Source organism: Maylandia zebra, linkage group LG11 (assembly GCF_041146795.1).
Source record: "Maylandia zebra isolate NMK-2024a linkage group LG11, Mzebra_GT3a, whole genome shotgun sequence".
Lineage (NCBI taxonomy): Eukaryota > Metazoa > Chordata > Actinopteri > Cichliformes > Cichlidae > Maylandia > Maylandia zebra.
The window spans coordinates 35,280,421-35,292,106 of record NC_135177.1 but is presented as its reverse complement, the minus strand read 5'-3'; the positions used below and the strand labels follow the sequence as shown (position 1 = coordinate 35,292,106).

At 38.6% G+C, this 11,686-nt stretch overlaps 1 protein-coding gene across 1 annotated transcript; it reads right to left on the bottom strand.

Moving 5' to 3' along the window:
* Window positions 1-494: 494 nt before the first annotated feature.
* On the bottom strand, window positions 495-9,928 carry LOC101470778 (interleukin-21 receptor). Its single transcript, XM_014409778.3, has 9 exons — window positions 6,164-9,928; window positions 5,820-5,913; window positions 3,702-3,837; window positions 3,432-3,586; window positions 3,123-3,274; window positions 2,867-3,029; window positions 2,413-2,509; window positions 2,246-2,330; window positions 495-1,031 (listed from the first exon to the last, which is right to left on the bottom strand). Exons 2-9 carry the CDS (start codon window positions 5,887-5,889, stop codon window positions 495-497), a joined length of 1,395 nt encoding a protein of 464 aa, XP_014265264.1. The 5' UTR covers window positions 5,890-5,913; window positions 6,164-9,928.
* Window positions 9,929-11,686: the final 1,758 nt, after the last annotated feature.

The following is an 11,686-nucleotide window of genomic DNA, read 5'->3' as shown; positions in this document are numbered from 1 at the left end:
TTATTGTTGATTTCTTAGTAAAAGCTAAATGCAAAGTATAAACATATTGCAAATAAGGTAGATTAAATTAAAAAAAAAAAAAAACAGAACAAAACACTTTCCCCATACAGCTACAGAAAATCATATCATCCAAAGCTCTAGTGGAATTCACAAACATTCACGTCTTAACATTCTGCAGTCAGAATGCGTCAAGTGTTAACATATGCAAATCAGCCAAAGCAGAAGCCTACTCTATGTGTTATATGGTGTTTTTTATGTTTTTGTCATAAAAAATGATAATCACATACATTTGAACAGATGTAAATGTTGTATGAAGTTCAAGCACAAACCCGCTGCTATCAAGAACACACAGCAACTTGCAACAAGTGAACTGGCCAGCTTCAAGCCACTTCATGGAATCTCTCCTGCCATGTGGTCTACAGCCGTGGCTGTCAGTGCCACCACTCTTATGAATTTTTCTGGCTCCAAACAAACTGACAGAACCATTTCCTGCTTTAACTCTCGCGCTCATGCTGGGAATCAGATGAAACTTTTACATTGCTCTCTTTAGACAGTAAAACAGGAACAACACCTTCAGCTGTTTTGTTAAGAATGCAGTAATCACTACAGTAACATGGTGCTAGAGTCTCAACAACAGGACTGCTTGGTAAACTGCACTCTGGGCTTTGTGTCACATCCTCAAAGCTGCAGCCAGAGTCAACACAGCTGATATCCAGGACATCTTCAGGTGGAGAGGAGGCAATCTCTGCCTCCCTGCCCCTCTCCCAGACGGAGCAGGGGAGCTGAGTATAAGAGGTGTTAGCTGGACAGACCATAGCTATAGGAGCAGGAGCCATATCCATCCCAGGCAGGCCAACGTAGGAGGTCTGGCACTGAGGGAATGCCAGCTGAATCACTGGAGGGTTTAGGAAGGTCTGGGTCTCTTCTGGGTCCTTCGTGTTGGGTTTTGGCACAACAGCCACTCTATCACTTATCATGCCCTCATCGGCTTTGTGCATTAGTACATTTTTACCTTTCGGAGAAAGCCATTCCTGCAAATTAAACAAAATGAAGATGCATCAGGTGTGACGCAGTTGAAAAAAGCACACTTGTGTACTACCTGCACTCTCAGAATATGAAGCACCAATGCAGTATAGATGTTTAATGGTTTGTCATGGTAACATGCTGCCGTTACAAATTTGACTTAGGGTGTTTATTTTTTTACTTGCAGTTTTTACCATCTGTCATTGCAACCATATTTGAGTGGTTCATTTCTGGTCCTATTGACCGGGGAAAGCTTTTTCTCACAGCAGCCAGATACACAGTATCATAAAGTCTAACAACTAACTCAAGGAGGGACATTTGTAGAACCGCTACATGAACAGAAACAGACTTCTCATGCTTGTTTGTGAGGCTTTAGCACTGTTTGTTATCATTTGGCCATCCACTCCTGCTCTGACTGAAAGGTCTCATTCTGCTTCTGAGGGGATTACCTTGAACTCTTCAACTCATATTTCTAGTGCAGAGTTGAGTATTGTGCTTCCATGAACTGTTTTTAACTGAATCGTGTTAGCAAAAATTGTGTGATTTGCCATAAAACTTGGTATGAATATGGTAGCACAGGACGAATGTTTTAATGATGCGCCGACTTTTTATCTAAAGTCACTTGTAGTTAGAGTTTATTTATCCTTTGAAAGATCTGGAGCTCTGCGTCACACGATTGAGGGTTTGCTTTCCAGCAACTGGGTTTATTTCAGTAAGACTGATGAACTGTCAAAATCCTATTTTGCTGAATGCTTTCTTTTATCACCAGTTACCAGATGGTCAACATGATAGACAGAACACATCCTTACACTAAACTCAGCATGTTTGCATTTCTAGTTTGACAATATGCTGGTATTCACATTTTTTGCAGCATCAGAATGTTACTAAAGTGTCACAAACACTATGAACGCTGTCTTTGACTGACACATCAAATAAATAAGGATGCCAGAGATGTTCCTGTTAGGGGTAACCACAGCAGATTATCTGCCTACCCATGGACCTTGACCAATTCACTGTGAAGTTATCATTACTATGTGATAGATGTGTATAAAGCTTATACACATCTATCATTAATTATGTGGTCTTCTTACATCTCATTTCTAACGTGTCATTTTGCACTGTGCTTCCATTGTGACCCTTATGTTAGGATTCCTGCACTTAATTGATTTTAACAGAAGTTAAAATTAAGCTTCTTCAGAAATCACTCATGTTATCTCCTTACCTGGAGATCACCTTTATGTTGCTGATACAGAGGCTGAAAGAAAGGAGCCGGGGATGGCGTGTGGGACAGAGTTTTTATCTTCATCCTGCCACACAGACACAAAATATGAATAAGAGGCCCATTATCCTCATCAGACATGCAATCATTCCAAAGCTTAGATGAATTACCTTGCAGCTGGACTGTAGAATACAAACAGCAGAGCTCCCAAAACCAGACACAGTGGGAACAGATATTTGGCCAATAATAATAATAAAGTTTCTGGTTCTGAAATTACACAGAATTATTGACTCACACTACAAAGATGGCAGCAAGTCCATTATCTATCAAGTATCTGTGCTATTTTACAAAAGCGCTGAGAGAAAGGGAAGAGAGCAGCACTTGTTTTTGATAAACATTGTTCAGCGAAAACACCTCACAAGACAACAAAAGGCTGCTTCACACGAGCAGCGTCCCACCTATGTTTGTGATTATGAATAGCATTAAATAAACCTAAAAATCCATTCCTTTATCATTGTCATAAAATTGCTAAAGCAAATGTAGTTGAATTTTACTGTTAGCATATTTTTAGAAAGCTCCAGATAACAGAGGCCTTTTTTTACTTGTGAAAAATGTGTCCTTTACCTTCTTCTGCTTTGTTTTCCCAGCATGTTGGTTGACTCCATTCACTCCAAGTTTCACTATATGTTTGAGGTCTATATCTTGCTTTAATGCAATATTCACTATTTTTCAGGTGCAATTTCCGATTAATAGATTCAAACTTCTTTTGGGGTGGAACCGTAAAAGTCTGTGGAAATGTTTAAAGAAACAATTATTGTTTGATTCTTTTAGAATAAAACACATTCTTAGTAAATATACTGCACATAACAGTTCATCTTACTTTGTTCTCACTGCTTTCAGGTGTTTGAAGTAATATTTCATACATGAGGTAACCACCAAGGTATAAATGGTTATCATATCGACTTTTAAATGTAATGTTGAGAGTCTCTGTTGTTTCTTGGACCACAAGCTCAGGCGGAGGTTTCAGCTGAACTGATTAGAAATATCAATCAAATCATATTTAGGTATATCAAAATGTTCCTCTAAGCATCAAGGGGGTGCATAATATTTTTTTCAGACTATCATTAAAAATGAAGCACATTAACATATTAAGACAAAATCAACAACTACAAATGTAATTCATACTTACTGTGATTTGCTAAATTAAATTTATTTTCTAAATTGATGCATTGAGATTCATCACAAATGTCAATTTCATAGGAATTATAATCCGCCCAAAGCTTATTGTTGAGTTGACATTCACAGTAGTAACTGTGATTCATCACCACAAGTGGACAAGAAGGGCTTTTGGAGCAAAAACAGAACATGGACATGTTTGTGAATTTAGAAGCAGAAACACACACTTTCAATTCTGTAAGAAGAATCAAGTATTTTATGTATTTATTTAAGAAAAACTTACTTGTGTTCGGAGTTCTCCTTGAAATATAGGCTGTAGTTCGTTTTGTTCTTTCCCAATGGAATAGCAGTGATGTTGTTGAAGACACAAGTAATGTTGTGTATATAGTCAGTCACACACATCCATGACGGTACATCAGCTAGAAAAAGAAAAAGTAGAAGAAAAGAAATATTCAATTATTATTTCACAGTTTCTGGTATTGATTACTTCAATGCTATACTTGTGTATGATAAGGTAACACACACTGGATACTCCTATGTTTTTGTGCCTTATACAATTAACCTTGTAATCATCTGACTCTGGGCGCTCTGTGGTCTTAATTCTATTGGATTTGACTTCAGCCTTTGACATGGTTGACCATGATATCCTTTTGGCAAGGTTGGAAATGTTCTATCATGGTTTAAATCATATTTCTCTGAGAGGTCGTTCTCTGTCATGATGGGAAAATATTCCTCTTCTTCTGCCCTTTTTCGCTGTGGTGTGCCCCAGGGCTCGGTATTGGGTCCTGTGTTGTTTTCTCTGTACATGCTGCCCTTGGGCTCCATTTTTGAAAAACATAATGTCTCTTTTCACTGCTATGCTGATGATATTCAAATCTACCTCCACCTGACTGGGGATGTTTCATCTTCACTACATCCTCTGTTTGATTGTCTGAGGGATGTCAAAGACTGGTTATCACGTAACTTTCTTACTTTAAATGAAAAGAAGACAGAAATGATTGTTTTTGATAGAAATATGCCTCTGGGACAACTGACCGGCACACTCGGGCCTGTTGCTAACCACCTCACTGATGCTGTTAGGAATCTTGGAGTTTTCATGGATAGTTCCTTCAAACTAGATAAACAGGTTTCTACTGTGGTAAAAACCAGCTTTCACCAACTACGCCTAATTTCTAAGGCTAAACCTTATATACCACGCAAAGATCTGGAGAAACTCATTCATGATTTCATCACTTCAAGACTGGATTATTGTAATTCTCTCTACTTGGGCCACCAATCTTCTCTTCTTCAGCGATTGCATCTGGTCCAAAATGCTGCAGCACGTCTCTTGACCGGCAATAGAAAGTATGATTCTATCACCCCTGTTCTGGCCAACTTACATTGGCTTCCTATTAAATACCGAATTGATTTTAAAATTTTATTGTTTACTTATAAAATCCTAAACAATATGGCACCTGACTACCTAGCTGATCTCCTCTGTCTGTATAGCCCTCAGAGAGCACTAAGATCATCGGGCCAACTGCTCTTAGTGCAACCTAGGTCTCGGCTGAAGACCAGAGGAGGCCGTGCCTTTGCCGTTGCTGCACCCAGCTTATGGAATACTCTTCCTCTTCATATTCGCGCATCAGATTCCATTCAGTCTTTTAAATCACGTCTAAAAACTTATTTGTTTAACCTGGCATTCAGGGCTAATTAGGGTAATTTACATCTGGCTTTGCATTTAGATTATGTAATTATTTTATATTTTATTTATTTTATTTATATCTGTAATTTATATTTTATATTGTGATTTTTTATCTGTATCATGATTTTACTGGAAAGCACTTTGGTGTACTTCGGTCTTTAAAATGTGCTATATAAATAAATTTTGATTGATTGAATTTTGATAATCACCAGTTTAGAGGGTAAATCTCTTGCTAGCAGCTCAGTCATCCCATGTGCACACTCCCTTAAAAGGTTCAATCCTTAAGAAGGCACTCTATTTATTTTTTTATTTAAAACCTTGATTGGTAAATAACCAGCATATCCAGCTGTCAAATATGTAGCAGAGTAAAAAAAGTACATCATTTCTCCACAGTAATAGAAATAAAAATCAATTTTACTTGATAAACATCAAGCTACTTTCCATATTTAATAATCAAAATATTAATCAAAGCTCAAAACCAACAACATGTGATATGATGATAGCTAACATGTGTGACTATTTGACATTTAAACATAACCTCTGAACCTCCTACTGTTACTGACAACTGGAATGTATGACATTAAAAGCTATGCAGTTAATCATAGTAGGAAGAAAAGGATGATATGATACAGCCACAAGATGAGATAAACCATAAGCTGCCTTACTAATGACTTCCCATAGCTAAGTGAAAAACATCTCCATACAAATGAGCAATACCTTCGATCCCGCTGGTCACTGCAAGGATGCCGCAGCACCAAAGCCCAAACAGGAGCTGCCAGCACTTCATGTCTTTTTGAACACAGGTATCGTTCTGTGGATATGAATAAAACATATATGTTTAAAGCCTCTTTGAATTTTGCATTACAATGTATCTACTTCTTCAGTATTATGAAATTTGTACCATTTCATCTATATTACAATTGATTAGAATTTATCTTTTCGTAAACTACACTTGTCATAGGAAAATAACAAATAAAATGCATCAAGTTTATAACTTTTCATAATGAATAAATTCACCAGCTGACATGAGTTCAGTGATATTTTAGTAAATGTGCCATTACCTCAGCTCTGTGGTGCCACTGATGTCTCAGACGGTGAATGAGACATAGAGCTGAGGTTTAAACTTATCAATCACATCACAGGAAGTCTTTTTTTTACGTCATTGGGTTTTTTTTCCCCTCTTGCCTTCTTGGTTTGGGCACGTGCTTTTGATTTAGTTTCATTGTACTAATAAAACTGTTCAGTCTCTGAAGATTATCCGGTTCTTTAAAGTTTTTTTTTCCGTGATACAAAACCTAAAGAGACATTGTTTTATGTCACTTAGGGTTGCATTTTTATTCGCTTTAGTGCACGTGCAAGTTTCTTTTTTAAAAATCAACTTTGTCAAAAAAGAAAAAAAAGATAATTATTCTTCCTAAATGTATTTACTTTTTGGTGGTTTGATGGTCTTCCATAATGTAGTGCAACAAGTTTACAATTTATGCTTGTTTAAGGTTTCAAATATTGAGCCAAACAAGTAATTTCTGTGTGCTGTAGGTTACAGAATAAGGAACTCCAATGCAGGAAAAAAAAGCTTTTTATTAAGCTGAAGGATGAGTCCAAGGTCCAAAAACAAAATAAAAAAGTCAAACACTTCAGCAAAATATAGAGAGCAAACCAGAAAAGATACACAGAACCAACAGGATAAAACAATGGACGGTGTACACACAAACGGTGATTAAGGAACGGGCACAGACCTCCAGTAAAACTCTGAACAAAGCACAAGAGGAAAGTAGTTATCAGAAAATAAACAAGAAAATAACAGCTTAGATAAATGAAACAAGGAATGAAACATGAATGAACCACATCAGAGGGGAAGCAGGAAGATGAGACAGAGAGAACACTGAGGGAAACCATGAGGGAGCTATAACATACTCAAAGACTCCAAAATAGGGCTGGTGCAGTAAAGTAATGGGCATCCAAAGCTCAACAATTACAAACCCATAAATGGGAACTAAAAAACCCAACAAGAATTAATGCTTCATGTTAGAATGATAATTAAGCACTAGAACAAGTGAAGATCCTGGACACAGCTCTGAACACAAATACCAATCTGAGAACTACTGCACTGGTTTGCTTGTGACTTTTGCTGGGTTTCTCACACTTCAGTGAAGCTACCAACCACAAGTTGATAGAGATAGGCTCGAGAGGATGGCTGTCTCTGAACGTTTTTCCTTATCAAGATTTAAATCTCATTTGGTGTGGAAAAAGTTTTGAACAACACAGCTGTTTGCAAAAACTGTAAAAACAAGCTTGGCGGGGACTTTAGATTTAGATTCTTTTTTATTCTTATTACAAGGTCCTTTAAATGTAGCCTGGGAAATGCTTAGCCACACAGGACACAATTACTGGGGTTCTTAATGTGCAGTTTTTATTGCCAATGGCAACTGAATAAACAAAAATGTCCTTTGACCTTCACTTTTGTGAAACGGCAGCCATATGGACTTGTACTGAACATCAACAGTATGAGAGGTAACGTGGCAAAGTAACAGGATAAACGATAAATAAAAAGATGCGCCAGTGCGAGGAATAAGGGAAATGAAATAAAATACAAACACAAAAATACGGCAGTGGCCTCTCTCTGTGCAGAACAAATTACAAAGAGCTAAATCACACAAGGCTCCTTTAAAAAATGTGGAAGTGTTACATACATTTTCTATAAACACTTATATTCCACAGCAATCTCAGTTTACTTGCAATACCGGAACACACAGATGACCTCGCCAGAAAATGGCTGCTCCGCGCTGCACATACAGGTCCTTTGTATCATCCATTTCAGAAATACATCATCTTGTTAAAATACTGACGTTTTACTACTGCACTGCAATTATACCAATATGTTTCAATGAGTTATGTGCATATTTAACAACAATTCAACAATTAAACTCAACATTCCCGTTTCACAACCACAAATAAAAGTAAACAGGAAGTCCCAAGATGCATTTCTTGTTAAGTTTTCTTGGGAATACTTATCTGGCACTATCTGGTGTAGAGAGGAGAAGTTAGAAAACAAAAATTGCATTCTCCAAAAATTAGATTCTAGCTGTCAAGCACATAAAATGGATCACACTTCCCCACAGCTAAAGAAGCTGCACTAAGCAACTGTAGGAAATTATTCAAAAGCTCTTTTAACTGTCTATAAAGTTTAAATACACTTGCTCCTCTCTACATTAGACACTTTATTTTATTTATTATATAATCCTGACAGATGACTGAGATCCTCCACTGGTTTCCCTTTAATTTCTTATTATTTCTAGACTTGGATGTTCACTTTACAAAGAGCAGGTTTTCATTTGTTGAACAATTCACAAACCAGGAATGAGAACTAGACATGGAGAGGAAACTGATAGACATCAGATTGTGAGAAAAGACACATTCACAGTAAACAGACATCGCTCAGTACATGTAAAAAAAAACTTTGCTTTGTTTGCATGTTTGCAAATGCATGCAGATGAGCCACAGAAAATCAAAACACTAGACTAGAATCAAAGGTCAAGCGTCATACCAAAGCTATCAACATCACTGTTTGAAGGCACTCCATCACTGAAATACCTAAGTATCACTTTCAGATAGGTCATCGGGAGAGGTGGGACAGAGAGTGGCTGAAGCCCTGTAGCTTTCCTCTCCCTGCATCTAAGAGTCTAAAACAACATCCAGACTTTCATGTTTGAAATGATACCAGATGCTAAAAACGACCTCGACCATATTTGTTAATAGTAAATCATCTTTATTCTTAATCAAATATATAATCAAAATGTAAGTTTGGCCAATATGTAAAATGCGAAAATCACTGTTCTAATGTCTTAATCTTGTGTGTGGACAGGATCCAGCTGTGACCTTGGTAGATTTGTGTGTGTCTGCAGGAATGTGAAAATATAAGAACTTTGTCGCCAAACTGTCATTATACATGATTTTGAATAAGAGAAATGGTATTAAGTGTTGTAATGATAATACATAATCCTAATTCATATGTGACTGATAGTTACTGACTTGACGAATTATGTTAAGTATAACATGGAAAAGAGTAAAACGTAATGACGTAATATCAATGAAGCAACCTTTGCCTTAGTTAGAAGTGAAAGGTCGAAGATGGAGGTGATGATAGAGTGTGGCTGGATATCAGGTGACATCGGTGACCGTCAAGATAGGAAAGAGAGATGGGGAGGCAAATGGGCATTTGCTGTGCTTTTTCATCTAGTTCTTGCGATGAGCAGAAGACATCATCTGAAGATTCAGTCCCTGAGGTCCGTAGTTAGAAATGGTAGTGCCAACAGGTAGTGCCAGAGGAGCCACCACCACCCAACCATAGTGGACCTACAAGTTGGTTTTATTATTTTTGACTTTTTCTCTGCTCATTTTTACCATAGGGGCAGGGTAGGTAACAGGGTAGTTAGTACTGGGTGAATCCCCTCACCCATCCTTAGGCTCCATCTAAACTCTGTGTTGCCATAATATTCATAGAATCAGAATAGGACTTTTTAATTAGAGCGCTGAACCAGACTTCCTGTAATGTTAAGTGAATTCAGCTTCATTGTAAATGTGTTGGAACAGAAAATCTGGACCTACAGTGGAAGAAAACAAAAAGTGGATATTTTTGACTTTTTCTCCTCAGTTCTGAACGAGAGCGTTGATGTCGCTGACAATGGACAGTTGCATTAATATTGATGGTTACACCCTAGTGCAATAAATAATAATAATAATAATAATGGATTGGATTTACAGTGGGGCAAAAAAGTATTTAGTCAGCCACCGATTGTGCAAGTTCCCCCACTTAAAATGATGACAGAGGTCAGTAATTTGCACCAGAGGTACACTTCAACTGTGAGAGACAGAATGTGAAAAAAAAATCCATGAATTCACATGGTAGGATTTGTAAAGAATTTATTCATAAATTAGGGTGGAAAATAAGTATTTGGTCACCTCAAACAAGGAAAATCTCTGGCTCTCACAGACCTGTAACGTCCTCTGTAAGAAGCTTTTCTGTCCCCCACTCGTTACCTGTATGAATGGCACCTGTTTGAACTCATCATCTGTATAAAAGACACCTGTCCACAGCCTCAAACAGTCAGACTCCAAACTCCGCCATGGCCAAGAACAAAGAGCTTTCGAAGGACACCAGGAAAAGTATTGTAGACCTGCACCAGACTGGGAAGAGTGAATCTACAATAGGCAAGCAGCTTGGTGTGAAAAAATCAACTGTGGGAGCAATCATCAGAAAATGGAAGACATACAAGACCACTGATAATCTCCCTCGATCTGGGGCTCCACGCAAGATCTCATCCCGTGGGGTCAAAATGATCATGAGAACGGTGAGCAAAGATCCCAGAACCACACGGGGGGACCTGGTGAATGACCTGCAGAGAGCTGGGACCAAAGTAACAAAGGTCACCATCAGTAACACACTACAACGGCAGGGAATCAAATCCCGCAGTGCCAGACGTGTTCCGCTGCTGAAGCCAGTGCATGTCCAGGCCCGTCTGAAGTTTGCCAGAGAGCACATGGATGATACAGCAGAGGATTGGGAGAATGTCATGTGGTCAGATGAAACCAAAGTAGAACTTTTTGGTATAAACTCAACTCGTCGTGTTTGGAGGAAGAAGAATACTGAGTTGCATCCCAAGAACACCATACCTACTGTGAAGCATGGGGGTGGAAACATCATGCTATGGGGCTGTTTTTCTGCCAAGGGGACAGGACGACTGATCCGTGTTAAGGACAGAATGAATGGGGCCATGTATCGTGAGATTTTGAGCCAAAACCTCCTTCCATCAGTGAGAACTTTGAAGATGAAACGAGGCTGGGTCTTCCAACATGACAATGATCCAAAACACACCGCCCGGGCAACAAAGGAGTGGCTCCGTAAGAAGCATTTGAAAGTCCTGGAGTGGCCTAGCCAGTCTCCAGACCTCAACCCCATAGAAAATCTGTGGCGGGAGTTGAAAGTCCGTGTTGCTCGGCGACAGCCCCAAAACATCACTGCTCTCGAGAAGATCTGCATGGAGGAATGGGCCAAAATACCAGCTACTGTGTGTGCAAACCTGGTAAAGACCTATAGTAAACGTTTGACCTCTGTTATTGCCAACAAAGGTTATGTTACAAAGTATTGAGTTGTATTTTTGTTATTGACCAAATACTTATTTTCCACCCTGGTTTACGAATAAATTCTTTACAAATCCTACCATGTGGATTCATGGATTTTTTTTTTCATATTCTGTCTCTCACAGTTGAAGTGTACCTCTGGTGCAAATTACTGACCTCTGTCATCATTTTAGGTGGGGGAACTTGCACAATCAGTGGCTGACTAAATACTTTTTTGCCCCACTGTATATAGCGCTTTTCAAGGCACCCAAAGCGCTTTACAATGCCACTATTCATTCACTCTCACATTCACACACTGGTGGAGGCAGCTACAGTTGTAGGCACAGCTGCCCTGGGGCAGACTGACAGAAGCGAGGCTGCCATATCGCGCCATCGGCCCCTCTGGCCAACAACAAATAAAGGGGATGTATGTATCACAAGACACAATAAGATGGACACAAGTCTTT

Coding starts and splice junctions, on each gene's coding strand:
- LOC101470778 (XM_014409778.3), bottom strand. CDS start 5,889: ATGAAGTGCTGGCAGCTCCTGTTTGGGCTTTGGTGCTGCGGCATCCTT. Junction 3,587..3,701: donor AAGGAGAACTCCGAACACAA/GTAAGTTTTTCT, acceptor TTGCTCCAAAAG/CCCTTCTTGTCCACTTGTGG. Junction 3,275..3,431: donor ATTTAATTTAGCAAATCACA/GTAAGTATGAAT, acceptor ATTTCTAATCAG/TTCAGCTGAAACCTCCGCCT.